Source organism: Aquarana catesbeiana, linkage group LG06, assembly GCF_042186555.1.
Source record: "Aquarana catesbeiana isolate 2022-GZ linkage group LG06, ASM4218655v1, whole genome shotgun sequence".
Classification (NCBI taxonomy): Eukaryota; Metazoa; Chordata; class Amphibia; order Anura; family Ranidae; genus Aquarana; species Aquarana catesbeiana.
The window spans coordinates 141372271-141394442 of NC_133329.1; the positions used below are offsets into that span (position 1 = coordinate 141372271).

The window sequence follows — 22172 nt, forward strand, 5'->3', positions numbered from 1 at the left end:
AAAAAAAAATAAAATAAATAATAATAATGCCACATTTTGTTTTAAGTCCACTTAGTGAAATATTGCATAAGATTATTAGGCAGTTTTCAACCCATCCAGTAAGTGGAGCTTTAGGCTCATTTTTACATGTTTCATCTGCCTTCTTACAGTGCACAGTAATTGAGGCCTGTACTCAAACCTAATGGGAAGGTTCTGTGACAAGCTCCAATCAAAGCAAGAAAAAAAAGAGGCAAGCCTAGGCTATGCAGTCTCAATTTTTATTTAAAAAAGTAAAAAAACAAGCCTACTCACAAAATCTGAACGTCCATAAATTACTAACGCGTTTTGAGGGTCAGAGCTCTGAAGAGGGCCTGCCCCTCGAAACGTGTTAGCCATTTAAGAACATTTAGAGGTCTCCCCATGCCATGAGCCAAGTATACAACCCTGGCCAAAAGTTGAAAATGATACAAATATTAATTTTCACAAAGTCTGCTGCCTTAGATTTTATGATGCCAATTTGCATATACTCTAGAATGTTATGAAGAGTGATCAGATGAATTGCAAAGTCCCTCTTTGCCATGAAAATTAACTTAATCCCAAAAAAAAAAAAAAAAAAAAAACATTTCCACTGCATTTCAGCCCTGCCACAAAAGGACCAGCTGACATGTAAGTAATTATCCTGTTAACACAGGTGTCAGTGTTGACTAGAACAAGGCTGGAAATCACTCTGTAATGCTGCTTGAGTTAGAATAACAGACTGGAAAGAAACACGTAGTCATTATTGCTTTGCACAACAAGGGATTTACAGGCAAGGATAAGGCTGCTACTAAGATTAAACCTAAATCAACCATTTATCGGATCATCAAGAACTTCAGGGAGAGAGGTTCAATTGTCGTAAAGAAAGCTTCAGGGCGCCCAAGAAAGTTCAACCAGTACCAGGACCATCTCAGTTGATTCAGCTGCGAGATCGAGGCACCACCAGTGCAGAGCTTGCTCATGAATGGCAGCAGGCATGTGTGAGTGCATCTGCACGCACAGTGAGATGCAAGATTTTTGGACGATGGCCTGGTGTCAAGAAGGGCAGGAAAGGAGCCACTTCTCTAAAAAAAACATCAGGGACAGACTGATAATCTGCAAAAGGTACAGGGATTGGACTGCTGAGGACTGGGGTAAAGTCCTTTTTCACTGATGAACCCCCTTTCCGATTGTTTCGGGCATCCAGTCAATCCTTGTCTGTAGAAGGAAAGGTGATCGTTACCATCAGTCCATATGTCATGCCAACAGTAAAGCATCATTCATGTGTAGGGTTGCTTCTCAGCCAAGGGAGTGGGCTCACTCACAATTTTGCCTATAAACACAACCGTGAATAAAGAATGGTACAAAAACATCCCCCGAAAGCAACGTCTCCCAACCATCCAAGAACAGTTTGGTGAGGAGCAATGCCTTTTTCAGCATGATGGAGCACCTTGCCATAAGGCAAAAGTGACAACTAAATGGCTTGGGGAACAAAATATCAAGATTTTGGTTCCATGGCCTGGAGACTCCCCAGACCTTAATCCCATTGAGAACTTGTGGTCAATCCTCAAGAGGCGGGTGAAAAAATAAAAAAAAAATAAAAATAACACAAATTCTGACAAATTTCGAGCATTGATTGAGCAAGAATGGGCTGCTATCAGTCAGGATGTGGCCCAAAAGGTGACTGACAGCATGCCAGGGCAAATTGCAGATGTCTTGAAAAAGAAGGGTCAACACTGAAAATATTGACTCTTTCCATGAACTTAATGTAATTGTCAATAAAAGCCTTTGACACTTATGGAATGCTTGTAATTATACTTCAGTATACCATAGTAACATCTGACAAAAAGATCTCAAAACAATGAAGCAGCCGACCTTGTGAAAATTAATTTCAAGATAAAAAACACACAAAGCTTGTGTGGAATTCAGCGCTAAAAGGAAACCTGGTAGTTGCATAGTTGCAACAATGGTATATAAATGTTCATATATTTTGTATTAATATGAAGGAGTGGCATCAAAAAGATGCAAATAAAGGTTTGTAAGAAACAGAGTATGTGTTTCAGTGTGATTTTTTTTTTTGGGGGGAGGTGTACCCTTAAAAAAAAAAGTCTATGTTATAAATGCTGCAGTGGGTGGCGAGACTGCTTCAGCTAAGGGCTTGGGACCCAGGAACTGTGGAAGATAAAAGCAAGAGAGGGGAGAAAAGCGCCAGACAAGCCCTAGTACAGCATTATTTATTTAAGATAAAATTAAATGACAGAAATCGATTGCACTCACATAGTGCTCAGTGGATGCGGGCTTGCCAAGTCCAGCAAAGGAACAGAAACCGCCGATGTGACCCTTGGATGTTGGGCTGGGGGCGCCGGGGGTAGCAGGGAGCTGGAGCCTCGAGAAACCTCGGGTGGACGCCGGGTTCCTCAAGGCTCCACCCAAGATTCCTGGTTAGAGAGTGTAGAATAGAGCTAGAGGGTAAACGTAGCAATTGCGAGGGAACAGGATCCAGAGGGCAGGTGGTAAGCTGGACGTTAGCAAGTAGTTTAGACACCTCGTCTATAGTGGTGGGGTTGAAAGAGGGAAATAATAATTGGACTGGTGGGCATGAAGTGTAAAGCATGGAGGGTATCTGAACAGCAGAGATCTCCTCACGGTTGGCTTAAACTTCTGTCTGAAGTGATTGGCGATCTCCTAAGCAGTGAGTGAGTTAGAGGGTGGAGGACGAAGTAGAGAATTGAAGGTAGAGAAGAGCTGACGGGGACAGGATAAGTTGTTAATGAGAGTGATAAAATAGGTCTGCTTGGCAGTGAGGAGGCTGGAATTGTATTATTGGAAGACAGATTTATATTGGTTGAAATCTTTTAGAGACTTAGTCTTACGCCACAGGTGCTCATGAGCACGGCTATGTTTTTTCAGACTTCTAGTGTCATCTGTTTGCCACTAGTGTCACTCTTTAAATAAATGACCCAGCTGGGTGGGCATGGCACCACACGGCCACGTTTTTTTTATTGCGACAGCGAGTGCGGGGAGAAGACCCCCCCCCCTGTCACAAGCGAGGGATTTGGGGGGGTGGGGGCTTGCTGCAACAGTAGCATGTTACATATTACACCCTGAATATGGGTTTAGCAAGTAACATGTTACAAAAAGGTGAACTTATCCTTTATCTATTTTTTAAAACAATTACTTATTATTCCCTGTCCTAAAGGAGCCTACAAAGTAAATCCTCTACCACAGTTGTAAACGCAAACAAGCGGTAATGCTGGATTGAGCAGAAACCCACTCACAGGGAGAATATATTGAAGGCTGATGGAACACCCATTGCCATTAGGCTACTGTAAGGATGGAATTAATTTGCACTAGATCGGACTTCAATAACTTTACAGGATGGCTGCAGGTAAGGAATAATTAGAAGATGGTGTGTATTGAATGGGGCTCTTTTCCTACAATGCAGAGAACTTGCTACTTTACAACAGTGGAGAAAACAATTGTACAGGCTGAACCAAGAGTCCAGAAATAAAAACAGATTACTGGTTTTGCTGCCAAAAACTTCTCTGTACAGGTGACATGTACACTTTACAGAGAAAAGTCAGATTCTAAATAGAATAAAACCTTTACTTTTTTTTTTTTTTTTTCACCTAAAAAAATAAGTGCCAACAATAACAAAGTTATCAGAAAGGTGAAGAAAAGAACAGACAGAATTCACACTTACCGGATCCAGTGGTCCTCCCACAACTGATATTCTGGAAAAACAGCTGGAGATGCATTGCTCCTTTCATGTTCTTTTTTGGCTTTTTCCATTGCTTTCTCATAGGTTTCTTGGGCCTGAAAGAACAAAAGCTCAAATAAATCAATAGCTTTTCATCTACAGGATCTGTATGTACGCATTCTGAGCCTGAAGACAGATCAATATGTGCACACATCCACCGACACGTGAAGTACAGACTGGATGAGACCAAGGCGTTGCTCAAAATATCTCTGAGCTGTCTGTGGCCCTACATGTTGTTTAAAAAAAAAAAGAAAGAAAATCAGTCCCCTTCAAGACAAAAATAAAAAACAAAAAAAAAACAAAAACAATACTATAAACCAAAATTAAATACATTATTATGGAGATCTGACGAAAACCAAAAAAAAAAAAAAAAAAAAAGATTCAGGAGATCACGAGAAATAATAAAGAAATCATTCAAGACAAAAAAAAAAAAAAACACCTGGCAATATGTTCCTAAATCACTAAGGTTTCATAGCCAAATACAATTGAAATTAGACAAAGGTCTGAAATTATGAAAAAAATAAAAAAATAAAGATGGTGAGCCTACCCATGCCTAGGCAATGAAGGCAGAGGTCATGAGAAAAAAAAACAAAAACAAAAAAAAAAAAAAAACCAATGGTCTTAATTCAGATATGGGCACACCAGGAGATGAGTTTTGCTTCATGGAAAAATAGCATCAGTTCAGTCTGAGCTTGAGCAATATAAAAAAATAAATAAATAAATAAAAAAGTTACAAACCGGTAACGTCTTTTCCTGTAGTCTTTCAGGACAGCCACTATTGAGAGCTAGTCTCCTCCTCTTCCTTTAGGCAACACTGCGCCAGCCCATAAATTCTCACCTCCCCTGCCGGACCTCGGTTTTTTCAAGATCACCTCCGGCCAGCTGGGGAGACACAAGAACACATTAATAACATACCATCTAATATCATCATGCTGCGTTCTGGTCTTTATAAGACCCCCCAAAGTTTAGGGTGGGTAACTAGGGCTGTTCTGAAAGACTACAGGAAAAGACGTTACCGGTATGTAACTTTAATTTTCCCTTTTCGTCATTCAGGACAGCCACTATTGAGAGGATAATTGAGCACTTACCAATTAGGGTGGGACTACAGCTTGCAGAACTTTTCGCCCAAAAGCCTGCTCACCTGCCGCCACCAGGTCCATTCTGTAATGCTTAACAAAAGTGGAGTAACTGGACCATGTTGCTGCCCTGCATATTTGTTCTGGCGTTGCTCCAGCCTTCTCTGCCTGGGAAGTTGCCACGGCTCTGGTAGAGTGTGCCTTTATACCCATAGGGATCTCCTTCCCTGCTAAAGAATATGCCTGCCCAATAGCTAATCTAAGCCATCTGGCAATCGTGCGTCGAGACGCTTTGAGTCCTTTTCTGGTCCCGGAAAACAAAATAAATAGAGAATCAGACTTTCTTATTGCCTTAGGAAGGAATAGGGGTGGCTCCGCTGCTAACTGACTGAGAATTGAAAACCATGCCCTTTTCGGCCAATGTGGAGCTACTAGAATGAGAGAGGTGCTCTCTAGTTCAAACTTCCTCAGAATTGCCGGTAATAGCACCGGAGGAGGGAAGGCATAGCATGTCTTGAAATGCCAATTCTGGGTTAATGCATCCACCCCCAGTGCTCCTTCTCCTGCGTTTAAGGAGAAAAAACAGGGGGTTCTCGCGTTGTCTCTTGAAGCGAAAAGATCCACTTCCGGGGGTCCCCATTTTTTGGATACGAGATCGAAAACCTCCTGGTTGAGGGCCCAATCTCCTTCTCTCAGTCTCCTCCGGCTGAGAAGGTCTGCGATTACATTCCTCTCCCCTCTCAGAAAAAACGCTGAGAGTGAGAGAGTGTTGGTCTCGGCCCAATTTAGAATGTCTGTTGCTAGGGCCAGCAGACTCCCGCTTCTGGTGCCTCCTTGTTTGTTTATATAGGCCACGGTAGATGAGTTGTCTGACCGTACCTGTATATGGTGGCCCTGAAGTTCCTTTTTGAAAAATCTGAGGGCTAGGCCAACTGCCCTCAGCTCTTTCCAATTGGATGATCTTTTTAGTTCGTCGCCCTTCCACATGCCCTGCGCTAGAAGGGATCCCAGATGTGCCCCCCAGCCTTTGCCGCTTGCATCCGTGGTTACTATCTGCGGAACTGGGATAAGCCACAGGCATCCTTGCGACAAGTTTGCTTTCTTCCTCCACCACCAAAGAGATCTGTTTATCTGATGGGGAACCGGTACTAAGGTGCCTAGATCCCTCTGACTGTGGTCCCATACCCTTAGTACATATGACTGCAGGGGACGAAAATGTAAACCTGCCCACTGCACTGCTGGGAGAGTAGAGGTTAGAAGGCCTAACATTGACATTATGGACCTTTTGGAAACCAGATGGTTCCTGGATGGAGAAAACTGCTCTGTCCAGCTTTAGAAAAACTCTCAAAAGCGTAGTGTCCAGCAGGTATCCCAGGTATATAATGCGCTGTGAAGGAATAAGACTGGACTTTTCTAAGTTCAGCAGCCACCCCAATCCTGTTATCACCTTCTTTGTTAGATCGAGATCCTTGATTAATTGTTCTGGGGATACTGCAAATAGGAGCAGGTCGTCCAGATAGGCTATAACTGACACTCCCTGGGGCCGCAGGAAGGCCATAGCCTCTGCCAGGACCTTGGTAAATATGCGGGGCGAGGAGGATAGCCCGAAAGGCAGTGCTTGAAACTGTAGATGTAGTATTGCACCGTCCAGGTCTATTGCTAAGCGGAGAAACTTCTGAGAGGCTTCTGCGATAGGGACGTGTAAATACGCTTCTCTGAGGTCCAGAGACACCATGAAACAATTGTGTGGTAACAGGGCCCTGACCGTAAAGATTGACTCCACGCAGAATCTTTTGTAGCAGAGTGACCGGTTTAAGGGCTTTAAATTCAGAATCAATCTGAATTTCCCTGAGGGTTTTTTTTTTTTTACCATAAATACATGGGAATAAACCCCCTCTCCTTCCTGCCCCTTTGGTACTCTGCGAACTACATTCTGAATTTCTAGTTCCTTCAGCGCATCTAACAAAGCCTTGGCCTTTGCTGTGACAAGGAACCTTTGCGGGGGGGGGCCCTTGTGAATTCCGTGAGATACCCCCTTTTTATGATCCCTAGGGTGAACCGATTGGGGGAGATGGTCTCCCACTGTGGAAGGAAGGCTCCCAGTCTTCCTCCCACTGTACCCAAAGAGTCATTGATCCTTACGGACTTTTTCAGGAGGGCGAAAAATCGCCCCTCCTCTGCCCCTGCCTCTTTGACCCCAAGTTTTCTTCTGCCCTCCTCGTTTTGGAGCTTCCCTGCGCTTTTGCGGACGAAACCCCTTCTTTGTCTGTGCTGGGGTTTTCCGTTTAAGAGGGAAGGACTTCTTTATGTTCGCTGTACGATCTAAGATTGTATCTAACCCAGGGCCAAAAAGTAGATCACCTGTCCGGGGTATCCCACACAATTTGACCTTAGAGGCGGTGTCCCTCAGCCAAGTCTTCAGCCAGAGGGCTCTTCTTGCCGAATTAGCCAGAGCCGCTGATCTGGCCGACATTCGGACTGACTCTGCCGAGGCGTCTGCAATGTATGTGATTCCTTGCAGAATCGTGGGGAAAGAAGCCAGGATAGTTTCCTTGGCCATGCCAGCTTCAATGTGCTCCTGAATCTGGAAAAGCCAGTGTTCTAAGTTGCGGGCTACAACAGTAACAGCCATTTCTGGCGTTAAGTTACCTACTGTTGAGTCCCACGTCTTTTTTAGTAGTGAGTCTATCCTTTTGTCCATGACATATGATAAGGCCCCCATATCCTCGAATGCCAGGTCTGTGTGCCTCGAGAACTAAGAGAAGGCGGCGTCTAACTTGGGATTTTTATTCCAAATGGATGCTGGATCCTCTGAAAACGGGAACCTTCTCTTAAGAGAACTAGAGAAGAAGGGCTTCCTTTCAGGATCCTGCCACTCTTTTTTAATCGTTTCCACCAGAACTTCATGTACTGGGAAAACTTTTCTCTTTTGATCTCCCAAGCCCTTGTACATAAGGTCATGGAGTGATAGGGGTTTTTTTATCCTCGTGTATACCAAGGGTTGTTTATATATTGCCCCTAGGAGATCTTCCACCTCATCCAAGGACAATTTATACCTGGAGATTTTCCTGGACTCCCCGTCCTGGTCCTCCCCCTCTGATTCCTCATGGGAGTCAGAAGTGCCACTGTCCGGTTGCCTTTGCTCCACCCCGGAAGGGCCTGAAATTTCCTCTGCCATAACTATATTAGTAGATCTGGCAGGTGCAGAGCCCTGAGCATGAGGCGGGTTTGTGTCCTGCTGAATGGGTTTAGAGGGAAGCTGAAATGTTTCACAGAAGCTGCCAATCCGCACTGTTGCTCAGATTCCCTTTCCTTAACCAGGGAGTCTATGCACTCTTTACACAAAACCTTGGTCCAACCTTGGTCCATGCTTCCCCTAAACTGTCTCTACAAGAGGCACACTTCCTTTTAGAGACATGAGTGGACTTTGTCTTTTTCTGTAGATTTCTGAAATTATATACAGAAAACATATTACATTCAGCATCCTGAAGGGAAACAACCCTGGGAGTACACCAGACACACCTCTTAGTGATCTGAGCCACTCCCACCCCCTGACCACCCAGGGGGTCTGCCCCCCCTCTAAGCAAGGAACCATACATGAGGGGGGACAATCCTAGACAGAGAGGACCCCTCCCCAGGGAACTCTTACCTTCGGAAGGCTGGAGATAGTGTCCGCATGAGTCACAGCATCTGCCTCCGACATGACTGCAGGTGGTTGCCTGTGTTGAGTCTCACGCTGCCTGCGCGTGTTTCCGACTCTCTCCAGCCTGTGCACGGCCCCCTATCAGCTCCGCGACCCAGAACCGGAAGCCGCGGGTCAAAGGGAGACGTCCGCCCTCCGCCGGAAATGACGCCACCCGTCGTCCGACCCGCTGGTTCCAAAAAATTGCGGCCTGTACAGCGTACAGGGAGAGCGGACTGTCTCCTTGCTGCGGCCCTGTGGACGCGATAGGGGTCCCCCGCAAACTGATGCCGTGCTCGACAAGGAAGCCCCTGCTTCCTTAGGGATGTTACAATAGGCCACAATCTCCCTGACTGCCACAGCCTGGTTCCATGCACAGTGTCTCCCCACCGGAGGAAACACTAATAACTGAGGTCTGGCAGGGGAGGTGAGAATTTATGGGCTGGCACAGTGTTTCCTAAAGGAAAAGGAGGAGACTAGCTCTCAATAGTGGCTGTCCTGAATGACGAAAAGGGAAAAAAGATTGATTGTTCAAAGACTAAGTTATTTTATAATAAAGTACACTAAAATAGTCAAAATGTGAAGTACACACCTAGAAGTAACTTAAACTTATTATAAGGTTATTATAAGGTTAATATGGGAGAACTATTGCTGACCCTCACTGACTTTAGCATTTTCTGGGTCACTGGAACAGATATGCAGATGAGGAAAATTCAGAGAAGACCGTACTTAGATTAGGGTCAGCATGACGGCCAGTCAAACAGCATTTACAAAATGATGCCTCAGCAATGGTGCATTTATGCTTATTTTATGACAGGTCCTTTAACTATCAGTACCTAAAAATAACTGCCAAAAAAAATATCTGATGAAAACTGCCACTATCGCGGGAGTCATTCTAGTTTTGAGGCAATAAAGCTTAACTTTTACTTAAGTCTGTTTTATAAAAATACACAAAAGGATTATAAAAGGCCAAATGCCAATGGCAAAACAATTAGTCCCAGGATGTAAAGCTGAAATTATCCAACCTCACTGTGAATGATGCCAAGGTCCCAGAGTCAGGGAACATTGCCTTCCATCTAATGTTTTGAAAGAGGTATTCTGAATTGTGATGAATGCATTTTAAAATTTTCTGACAAACAGAATCATACAGAGCTTGAAACTCAACTGGCTCTTAAACTTACCGAACCTTCAGTATTTTGCAGCATGTTCCCTTGGGTATCTCTGTTTATCCAATAACATTGCTTATGGCAGTAGGGAAATAGATCCTTAGCTTGGCAGGTTCCCTTTAGAATCTTTTACACATGAGCTCCAAAGGAGGGTGCTGAAGGGATGTCTGAAATCATGTGTAATCTAGAGCAGTTAGCCTAGCACTGGCTGTTTCTTGTGGTGTTTTGAGTGTTGAGAAACTTTTTAAGTCAAGGCCAAGCCTGAGGCCACCAGCCCATTTATTTTCACTGCTCTCTAATGGGCTATCCCACCAACAAAGAATTGGACAACCAGGTTAAATACCTGCAATACACACTTTCACAATTGGTTTCCATATTTATATGGTAAGAAATGGTCAATGTAATCTACTACTCTAAAAATACCAAACTGACCAGTTTCTGAGTCACATATTCTCTATGGTTCCCTGCTTAGTTGCTGTTCAGTAGGGATGATCACAGGCGTGTTTGGATACTAGTCTGAACCCCGCCTGAGATAACCCTGCAAGAAAGCTGTCACTGTGGACCAAGGCATTTCCTGCACCACAGCCAAACGTATACAAGGGGCATGTATGCGTACAGCTGCAGGGCCAAGAACACCTCTGCCACTTTTGATTGGTGGTCCGCAATGACAGCTTCCTGGCGGGTTTGGAATAGTATCCAAGCATGCCTGAGCTCATCCCTGCGAATGATTTATTAAGCTTCTTTGGGTATAGGTAAAATGGCTAGAGACAAGGCAATACAGGAAATGTTCTTTGATCAACTTTTAAAATGAGCATATAAAAACAAGTCCTATTAACACTCTAACCTAACCCTCAATGTACATTAAAGAAAAAATGCTTCTAGCCTTCACCCAGCTGACAATGAAAACACAAATGAATATGTTCCTAAGAGTTAGGCAGAGCATTAGGTATGACAGAGTACCTGCTCAAAGAATCCATGCTGCTCATAAGCAATGGCTGTGGAGGTTTCTGGGAACTTGCAGCGTTTCTGCCACAAACCAGCCCACATGTCTTCTTCTTGGAGAAGGGAATATAACTCTGCAAGCGAGTCCAGGATCTCCTAAAAGAAACAGATATATACATTTAGGATATAAATATGCAAGAAAGGTTTCATAAAAGATTGCCATAGTAATCCAATATGACACTTCATCAAGTATTTCTACCTAAATCCTTCACTAAGTGGTGTTCATTGGAGACATAAATGGGAGGCCTTCTAAAACTCAAGGCCTCCAAGCCAGGCAAGATGTGAAAGTAACCAATGCAGGGTTTTATACCCCACAAAAGTATATATGTTTATCAAACTGAAATCCAGTACTTTGGATATGGTGACTGGTTGACTCCCACTTTAACTACATATGCGTTTTCTTTTAGCTGGCATCTCCCTCCCACCTTGACATCACCAAGTTAGTCTATCTATCCAATTCTACCAAGTTGTTTTCCTCAATAATTAAATTTCTTATTAAAGGAGAAAAACTGGTGGAGTGTGACTCTGCCTTTTAATTCTGTAATGGCATCTAAAACTGGGTGTAACCAAATAGTCTAGTGGAAAATCTACACCACTGGAGACCTTGAAAAAATGATATATAAATTTAACTTCCCAAGAACCACCAAAACACACATTTTAAGTGAAGTTGGCATTTCGGCCTCAGGCAAACGGGCCTCTGGCATGTCATAGCCTCTCCAAATGCCAGAAATCCTGATGCTTAAAAAACATGCTAAAAGGGGGGGCCTGGCTAGCCGCAGACCGGAATGGCTGCTTGATTCCTGAGCTCCGCTTCACGGCAGCGATACAGAGCTACTAACGGCAACAATCCTCACCCAATCAAACGACCTATACCACGCTTAGAGAACAGAGGTGCAAACTAGGTGCTCCAACACAGGTTTGACTATTATGTCAAATGCCTAAAACTAAATTTCAACTATTTAAGTAACAGATCTGGAGCATTCTTGGCCAGACAGATCAAAAGGCAACAAATCCGAACAAAAATTACTTCCTTCTAAACCCTCAGGGAACTTGCATGACTAATCCTTTAGACATAGCCAACACTTTTGCATCTTTCTATGCTAAACTATATAATTTACAAGACTCAGAACCTACCACCCCACCATGTATCGAAAAAATTGGCGCCTTCCTCTCATCCATAAAACTTTCCTCTTTATCCCAAACACAACAAACATCCTTATCCGCCCCGTTCACTCAAGATGAAATCCATAAGGCTATCAAATCTCTCCCATTTCATAAAGCTCCGGGACCAGACAGGTTCTCTAATGAATATTATACACACTTTAGTGACATTCTCTCACCCCAACTACTTACCACATACAACCAATACACTTCAACTGAGAAAATTCACAACAATTCTCTGAACGCTCTAATAGTGACCCTCCCAAAACCAGGTAAATCAACAGAACCCCCAGCAAATTATAGGCCCATATCTTTATTAAACACAGACACGCAAAGCTCCAAGCCCTTCGTCTCTTCCTGGTTATGCCCCATCTCATCCATATAAACCAAGTCAGCTTTATTCTCGGCAGACAAACCTCGGATGGGACTCTGCGTTTTATAGAGATCATTCAATAGGTTGAACATAAACGGACGCCTTCCCTGCTCCTCTCCTTGGATGCAGAGAAGGCGTTCGACAGAGTACATTGGACTTACCTGGAGGCGGTCTTGCGTAAGTTTGGTCTATCAAATATATTCCTCAATGCCATCATAAGCCTATACTCAACCCCAAGCTCAAAAGGTATAGATATCTGGTGTAATATCTAATTCTTTCAATATTACGAATGGCACAAGGCAGGGCTGCCCACTATCGCCCTTAATCTTCGAAATGGTCATGGAACCCCTGGCCCAATCGATTTGTTCTGCTCCTCAAGTCACAGGTATAACCATTGGTGACACGGAACATAAAATCGGTCTCTATGCGCACTACGTCATAATTGCCTTAACGAATCCTAAACAATCCCCAACTGGGATACAACACATTCTTGACCAGTTCAGTGCTGTATCCTTATACAAAATAAATCATAGCAAATTGTTTATGCTAACAAAAGGTCTAGATAGACATACTATACAACATATTTCGAAACAATCACCATTCTCTTGGTTACAAAACTCATCGCTATCTTACCTAGGAATTCGTTTGACATCACCCACTAAACTTCTTTTTTTACGTTCCAACCTAGCAGACCTCGTAGAAAGATTTCAATGACTGTCCAAAGACTTACATCATACCTTTGTCTCATGGGCTGGCAGAACTGCTTTGACCAAAATGTTTTTGCTTCCGCACATCTTATATGTATTCAGTACAACACCAGTGCCATTTCTTCCTGCACAAATCAGAACACTCCAAACCCTTCTTAACTCCTTTATCTGGCAACGGAAGCGCCCCAGAATAAAACAAACCAATCTGATGACACCAACATGAATGGGCTGACTGGGAGCCCCAAACGTTCAGTGGACACCCACTACTCAATCTAACTGGAAACAAATAGAAACAGTGGTACTGACCAAAGACCCAAAACTGTACCTTTGTGCATCACTTCTAGCCCCTACTCATAAGCATTTCCCGCTGGACACAGTAACAGCTTCCTTGAGTTTGGACAGCTATCCCTCAGATGTTAAAAAGTTTGCCTCATACTATCTTGTCCTACATGCCAATCCAAGCACTCCTGCTTCCAGACCTACAACTACAACCCTGGATTGATGCAGGTATCCGCACAATAGGAAACCTCTTCACCTCATCAAATTTCAAAACTTTTGCAGACTTCCAAACCACATATCATATCTCCAAAAACGTTCTACGTCTACCTCAGGATCAGATAGATACTCAATAAAGTTCAATGGACCACACAAGACCAGCTTCTGCACTCCTTGACTCAAGACTCTAAGACTGATTCTAAGACTCAAGCAACAAACTACTAAATGGGCATCTCACATATTTATGGCCTCTTTTCCCAATAGTCTGAGAAATCCATCCAGATCCAAATCTCACAATGGTCAACGCACCTATCCTCTACCCCAACAAACCAATGTTACAAAGCATTCTCATTACCATCACGTCTCTCCCACTGTATCACACACTGTGTAACATTACAAAAACTTTTTCAGCAATGGTATTATACACCTACTAGACTTGCAAAAATATACCATGATACCTCCTCACTTTGGTGGAGAAAACGTGGCCTCCCAGGAACTCTTTTCCACATATGGTCAGAATGCCCGGTTCTCAGAAACTTTTGGAATCAAACAATAACTTTCCTCCAATTAGTCATCCCCTCAACAACTAAGCTGTCTGCGCTAGACTTTTTACTCGGCTTAGCAATTCCCACTTGGCCCAAATACTTTCAAAACCATAGCCACACACATTCTTATTGCTGTAGGCCTAGCTTTAGCAAGAAAATGGAAATGTCTCTACCCACGAACATCAAAATAGTAATCGCAATCCTAAATGATCATTGTAAAATGGAGTACTAGTTCTCTAAAGCAAAAATCACAACTGAGACATTCTACATTGTCTGGGACATATGGCTCAATGACCCCAGAAGCACAAAGCTGGAATGATCCCTCAGACTATGATGTCATATAGCACACTCTGCCTTTTTCTCCATTTCATCCATCAACACTCTGCTGGTAACACATATCTCAGCACCAAGTAATTAGAATGCCAGCATGATAGATCAAACCTACACGTGTGTTTAGCTGCTATCTCTATTTGAACTAGGTTTAGCTTTAACTAGGTTCCACATTGTTATTTCATTCTTTGTTATTCTTAATAGCCATTGTCTATGTGAAATGATAACCTCCGTACCCATACATTATGAACTATGCATACAGATAATCCTACGTACATATTAGAACTGCACGATTCTGGCTAAAATGAGAACCACAATTTTTTTTGCTTAGAATAAAGATTACGATTCTCGCGGTGTAACATCTTCTTTCACATTATATAATAAAAAAAAAAAAAAAAAAAAATGGGCTAACTTTACTGTTTAGTTTTTTATTGTAATTAAAGTGTATTTTCTTTTTTTTAAATTGCGTTTTAAAAACTGCTGCGCAAAGATGGCGTGACATAAAATATTGCAACAATCACCATTTTATTCTCTAGGGACTCTGCTAAAACAAAAAAATATATATATATATATATCATGTTTGGGTGTTTCAAGTAATTTTCTAGCAGAAAATAATGATTTTTACTTGTAAGCAATAAATGTCATTAAAGGTTTAAATGGTTAAACTTCCTTCATTTACACGCCGAAAAAGATACTTTGTTTCTACGTGTGTGTGTGTGTGTGTGTGTGTGGTGATAAAACTTGGCAGGCTGCCTGAATTTTAAAGTCTCTGCACTTGTTAGAAAGAATCGTGACATGCTGTTTTGAAGATCGGGACGGGAAAAAGATCGTGATTTCGATTCTTAGCGATTAATCGTGCAGCTCTAGTACATACATACCATATTTTATAAATTTACCTTCACATTCGCTTTGCTAAACTTTGTACATCTTTGTAAAATCCTAATAAAGATTTAAAGTTAAAAAAACAAACAAAAAAAAACCATGCTAAAAGCTGAATATTGCACATACATTTAGGTGTGTCTACTATATACTATTGGCCAGAATCCTAATGTATTCTGGCCACTGGAATTCATTGACATGCGAACGTAAGACTCATCTAGTGTTTATGCGTGTTTAGCCACATCTAGCGTTTTTTTTTCTGCTCTTCATCACCTTTCCTGAACATGCGTTTGGTGTTTTTTTTTTTTCAGCCTGTAAACGTCTATGTGTGCATGGATGCATAGGCTTACATAGAGACGCTTTTACAGGCTGAAAAAAATTTCCAAACATGTTATACTTATCTGCTATGTGTAATGGTTTTGCAGCCCAGATCCTTCTGTTCCCGGGTCCCGCGCCGGCGCTCCTGGCCCCTCCCTCCTGCCCCCGCAGCAAGCAGCTCGCTATGGGGGGACCCGAGTCGAGGCTCTGTGTGTCCAGTCAGATATGGAGCCACGGCTCGGCCCCATCTCTCTCCTCTTTGGCTCACTAACTTTGATTGATAGAGGCAGGAGCCAATGATGCTCGCTGTGGTCTTAGGCCAATGAGGAAGGAGAGTCCCGGACAGCCGAGGCTCTCGTGCAACATCGCTGGATCAAGATGGGGCTCAGGTAAGTATTAGGGGGGCTGCTGCACACACACAAGTTTTTTTTAAACTTACTGCATAGATAGCAATAAGATAAAAAACCTTCTGCCTTTAGAACCACTTTAAGCTCTGTGTGCATGAGCCCTTAAAAAACAACTTCACTTTAGGTGAAGTAGCTGCCTTTTCAAGTGTTCCCCCACCTTCCTTGCTGTAATCGACATACTTTAAGTGAACATAACATTTTCTTTGACTTTTGTATGCTCATAAATAAATAGCTGATCAGCAGATCTTCAATATAGAAAGCCCCTCTACTCGGTGTACTCTTGATAAAGAAAACCTTTTATTGGCTACAGGTAAAATGACACAGAAATGTTATGATCAGCAGATCTTCTCTGTGTTTTAGGGAGCTCTTGTACACTGCACTCCATCCCACTACGTTTTATTGTATTACTAGGTTTTAACTACCCATTCCTGTCATTTTAAAATTACTGCTTTGTATACTAATAAAAGCCAAGATGATTTATCACATTTTTAACATTTTGTATCACACTTTTACTTTTTTGCTTTAAACATATCTGTTCTTTATTAATGTGTCTGGGGTCATTGTTAGAACATCTCTATCCTAAGCAAGGGAGCAGAAAAATAACAGAGCAGTGGGAAACCAAATCAGGTTTTAATGGCTGAGAATACATGTTCATAGTGCATTTGGCACAGAAAACAAAGACCGCAAACATTATCAGCGCAGTAAAACATTATTACTTTCTTTCTGTCTGCCTGCCAGAATTTATATAGTTACCTTCTCTGAAAGTGCTGATGCAGGAGGAACAACACTTACTTGCTGTGGTGGGGTGATGCTTTCTTGCTCATAAAATTCATTTGTCTGTTTAGGTTTGATCTGAAGACTGAGGCCTTTCTCAAAAGCCTGGTGTTCCAGCATGAGGGTGGACCTGAACCACAGATTGTGTGTCTTCCCCAAGTATTTCAGTACACAGGGCCGGATTGGGATTGGCGGCACACATTGAGACATGGCCTCCACAAAGCAGTTCAAGGCACTCGGCTGACAATCTCTCTGCACCTGGTGGCTCCCACTGCAAAGGAATGGGCTGATTTCCCCCGCTAATGCCTAAAAACAAGATGAAAAAGCAATGATTGTCAGCTTCAATTAATGGAGACCTCCTGGGCACTTCTATCAAAACAAAACTCATATGAATGAAATGACAATGTACTGTGAATTATTAACAGCAGCTGAAAAAGACTAATATTCAAATGATTACTCTGCAGTCTAGAAGTCGAGTATGATTATGAATCTCTCAATCCAAAAAAGAAAATAGATGCAAGTATTTCGATTTTGGATCCAAAGGTCAGTGCTCCTTTTAGGGCCCCTCTGTTTAAACAAACATGCCTACTCATACATGACAGCTTCAAACTCTGTAGCCCTTATGGAGTACATGCACAAGGCTTAACACAAGGGAGGAGTGATTGGTTCACAAGAAATAATGGTCAGTCTGCCTAGACCACATTTGTAGCTTACTTCTTGTACCCGATTCTAATATGAGTGCTTCAGCTGGTAAGCTCTGTGGCAGTAGCAAGCATTAAAAAAACAAGTTTTTTCTACTTACCATAAAATACTTTTCTTGGAGCCCATTAAAGAACAGTTGAATCAAGATTACGCTGGGTTATATTGCTGACAACAGGAGGAGCGGCCACTGGCAAACAGAAAAATTAGTAGGCCAGCACCAGTTGTAAGTTCTCACAACAATTCAAATCCCCCAGACACAGGGAGAAGAAACTATCCAAGTCGCTCAAAGAGGCTGAAGGATCACACCAGGGACTACCTGCTCCATAAAGACAGGTCTGCTGGCCTTCTTAGAATCAATCACAGTGACAACAGAGAGGGGGAATGAAATGGCCCAGAGAAAGGAAGGCCACCCCACATGTAAGGATAAGGGGATTTCTAAGGGTTTACAAATTATGGACCTTTTTATTGAGAGTTTAAAGTGATTGTTAAGTCTCTTTTTTTTTTCAATAAAAATAACAAACATGATATACTTACCTGCAGGAGCAACTGAGACTAGGGATTAGCCTGTGGGCCTACAAGTAAGCTCTCTGTACCTAAATGCCTGAAATACAAACTAGCCAAGGAGCCACCAAGATACACAACAAGCCTTGCACTTTTAGAAGCGTGGGCGCACCTTCAGCAGAGGTCTTTTCAGAAGGGAGTAATGGACCTCAGACCTTAAGGCCCTATAGGCCGAGTGGAAATCAGGCTCTAAGGGCCTCTGCTGCAGAAGTAAACAAAGCTTACAAGGCCTTCTCTGTTGAGGCAGGAGTACACTGTGGCCTCTCGTGGCAACCTTAATTATGATATCCAGCATAGGCTATCAATATGTCAGTCTACCTACTACGCTGTCCACTTTTAGGCAATCCCAGAAAACCCTTCTCTTCAGAGAAGCCTAACCTGCCCCAACTAACAACTGTACTTTTATCTTTTCTATCAGCCCACCCCTCAGAGTTATTACCTTTGTATCACTTGACCCCCCTTTTAGATTGTAAGCTCTAACGAAGAAGGCCCGATGATTCCTCCTGTATTGAATTGTAATGTAACTGTACAGTCTGTCCTCATGTTGTAGACCGCTGTGCAAACTGTTGGAGCTATATAAATCCTGTATATTAATAAACAGTTTGGAGTGTGAAAACATTTTCTTGTGCAGTTACTCTTTGATTCTCCATCTCTGTTCTCCCATGCAATACAGCTACTTCATCCTGAAGAATGTGATTTTAGTTTTCTTGCAATTTATGCTCACAAAACTCAACTTCCTTAAACCTGCCTGGTGGTACTCTACAGAATTTTCCATGTCCATGTCTGAAACATGAAACTGTCAACATCATACAAATGAACTGCCTTTCTTTCAAGAAAGAACAGAAAGAATGTGATGATGCAAGCCACAGTAAAATCACAAATCCTTAAAGTATTTTTCCCCCCCCTTCTTCCATCATTACTGAAAGCCCATACCACTTTTATCCCAATGATAACCATCATGGATCACATCCATCAAAACACTCGCCAATAAGCCTGTTGCCACAAACAGCACCTCTAAGCTGCCTGACCTGGTTTATGGTTTATTGCCGAGAAGCTTGGCCTTAGAAATCCAATGCATTTGTTACAATGAAAACAGCTGATTAACAAGAATTCATGCAAGACAGGGATTTGTTCCCATTTAAAGGTGAAAAGCCCCTTTAAAGGTTAGTGCTTGTCTTTTATTAATAAAGGCTGAGACAATAGAAGGCTTACTGCCCATTCACCAATAGCTATGGATAGTTTTATAAAGCAAAACGTTGAACTAACCTGATAACACAAATAGGTAAGATATGAAAAAATAAACAACAAAACAGAATTTACTCACATGCTGCTGCCGATCTGTAAGTATTTTCCACAGTCTAGGGAAAAGCTGAATCCAAATCTTCTCCGCCAAAGGTGTTGCTATATGACAGAGCTGGACAAAGGCACTTAACAGTGCTCCTGTCTGTAACAACACAGAAAGGAGAAAAGAAAAAGCATATAACTAAACAGCATGGACATTAACAGCTGTCTAGAACAGCTTCCGTCACCCATACTGTGATGCGCAAATAGGAAATGTTCTATCCAGCCAGAATGCCATTTCAAGTGTCTCATACACTAGGCTCATGCCTATGAGTTACACTGACCTTGACCTCTCGTAATGAGTCCAGAAACTTGTCGTGTCTGTTGGTCAGCATGTGTAGCTGATTTCCGATATCTTTTTCAGACTGTTCTTTTGTTTTCGAATTGGTGCTTTGGTCTCCTGGTGCAAGCTCAATATCAATTTCCACATCCTATGAACAAAAAAAATGAAAAACAACTGTCTTTAAAGTTATATACTACAGTATAGCATTTTTTTGAAGAAAAAAAAATAATTATGAGCAGCAGGACTTTTTTTTTATTGCAGAAGCGGCAACTATGGTTCTTTGCAATAAAGGCTTTTTGCAATCTTACAAATGTGGAGCACAGTGTACAATTCGACAATCTACTGGGTGCCAGGATGATTGAACTCTCGGATGCATGCATGGGAGGAGTTATGTCATCCCAGGTAAGTCAGTTTAAGCCAACGATTCCAAACCTGGAAGGAGTCAATAGAAAATGTCGGCACCAGTGAATGAAGTGGCACGCGCTGCACCATTGGAGCAAAGTTTTGCTTGTCGGTGAAAGAAAATCCCACATTTTGGGTTGTCCCCAGAAAATTAAGAGGGGAAATCTTCCAACGGGGACATTAGTTCTGGTGACCTGGGGGTCCCCAAGGAATTCCCTTAATTTGCAGGTATTTCCTCTCAGTTTCTGTTTGGCTATGGGACAGGAAGCGAAGATAAATCTCCGGAAAGAGGACACCGATGATGAAAAAAAAAAAAATCTAGTATCAGTGACAATACTAAGCATTTGCACAAGTATCGGTACTCTTGCAAATGCTCCAATACCTGAAACCGATTCTTTCAGTTGTCAGCGGGATTCACTCACTGCCAGCTGAAATGTAGGAAAAAAAGTCGCCAATTATCGGTTGTTAAGGAGCGGGGCCGCCATGTCCTTAACAACTGATGACTCATTCCCCTGTTGACAACTGCCGTATAAACGAAGTCCCGGCAATTGGACCTGTCAAAAAAGAAATAAAAGCAGCCGGAAATGTTTATCAACAGCATTGTTCAGCCGCTGAAACAGAAAAGGTAAAAAGAAACATGGTTTCTTTTTGAATATCTATGTTTCTTCATCTACAGATCAAAGGGATGAACTTTGATCTGCAGATGAAGTCAGTTTAAAGCAACCGGACAAGTAAATAAAAATATATATATATATATATATATATATATATATATAAAAATGTTCCTCAGTTTTAACCCCTTATTAACCCTTTACTTACTCTAATCAGCCTGAATTAACTCCTTATTCTCCTTCTCCATTTTAATTATTGTTTTCCTGCAGATTAATTTTTTTGTTCACTTCTATTTTATGAACTATTAATAATTAAAACTTTATGTTTGCTTTGTTAACGTTTTTACATATATAACATTCAATTTACATGTCGCACATTGAAAAAAATCACGAAAAAAATGTTTTTTTCATTTGTAAGTAACTTTTCAATGCTTTGTACCATTGCTGACAGATGGAGTGTGAACAAAACATTTGCGGTAGGTATCGGTGATTGGTATAGACAAGCACTTAAAAAAAAAAAAAAAAGAAAGTTATTTCTATTGTTCTACTTTGAAGCTGAATTGAACTAAAAAACTGAAAATGTAGTATGTTATAGGCAAAAGCTAGAAGTGTTAATTGTATCAAAGTAGAACTCTTATTAAAAAAAAAAAACTAAATCCACCACAAAAATCTTGAATTCCTCTTGAAAGATAACAGCAAACTTCCTGGTATGAGAGTGCCTAGGTACTCCTGTGCTTACAGCTAAAGTACATAGTTGTATATCTGCAATTTGAAATCTAATGTGGGGTACACACTAAAAAAAAACGGGTGAATGATTGGCCAGTCTTCCTTGATGTTTCACAGCAAGTCGGAACAGAAGATAGAAATAATGTACGAATATTCTCGTACAGCAAAGGCTTTATCGGATATTTCTCGGATGAAAAGCATATGAAAAGGGTACACATTAAAAACGAAAATAGTTTGTTTTGTTCATGTACGGAATTTATTTTTAGAGTTTCTCCATTTGGAAATTTTCATTTGCAAAGTCGGAATCAGATGTTAAAAGTTGTGTTGACACCATACAAAAATCGAACGATCGTTCCTCGTACGGAAGTTTTAATCCAATTTTCTCACAGTGTGTAAGAGGAGGCATCAGACACAGACTGCTAGTCTCAGGAGATTTGGTCATATTACCACTGTGCTGTTCATGAGAAAGTAAAGCCCTGCCTCGGCCAAGATGGCTGCCTCCACACAGTGACACTGCAGAACATTACAATACTGGTGACTAGTCATTGCACACTGCCTTTTCTTGGGCACAGCTTCCAGAATTTGGCTCTGGAAGAAACAGCATTGTAAGGATTAAAGTGATTGTAAAGGTTTGTTTTTTTGTTTTTTAAATAACAAACATGTCATACCTACCTCCTCTGTGCAAGGGTTTTGCACAGAGCGGCCCCGATCCTCCTTTTCTGGGGTCCCCCGTTAGTGCTCCAGGCTCCTCCTCGAGTGCCCCCACAGAGAGCCGCATTCACCCCCCGGCGTTACTGGATTTGATTGACAGCAGAGGGAGCCGATGGCTCCTGCTGCTATCAATCTATCCAATGAGAACCCGAGACAAGGGCTGGAG

The 22172-nt window shown here is 42.0% G+C and overlaps 1 protein-coding gene across 3 annotated transcripts in view; it reads right to left on the reverse strand.

Annotated features, from left to right (window-relative positions):
• TRRAP (transformation/transcription domain associated protein) overlaps positions 1-22172 on the reverse strand; it is a 242519-nt gene that overhangs the window by 82280 nt on the left and 138067 nt on the right. For all 3 annotated transcript variants that reach the window (XM_073590992.1, XM_073590991.1, XM_073590990.1), the window contains 5 exons: positions 19558-19704; positions 19257-19376; positions 16688-16975; positions 10639-10776; positions 3698-3810 (listed from right to left, as the gene is read on the reverse strand). In XM_073590992.1, the coding sequence (XP_073447093.1) occupies positions 3698-3810; positions 10639-10776; positions 16688-16975; positions 19257-19376; positions 19558-19704 (806 nt within the window). The remainder of the gene's footprint in view (positions 1-3697; positions 3811-10638; positions 10777-16687; positions 16976-19256; positions 19377-19557; positions 19705-22172) is intronic.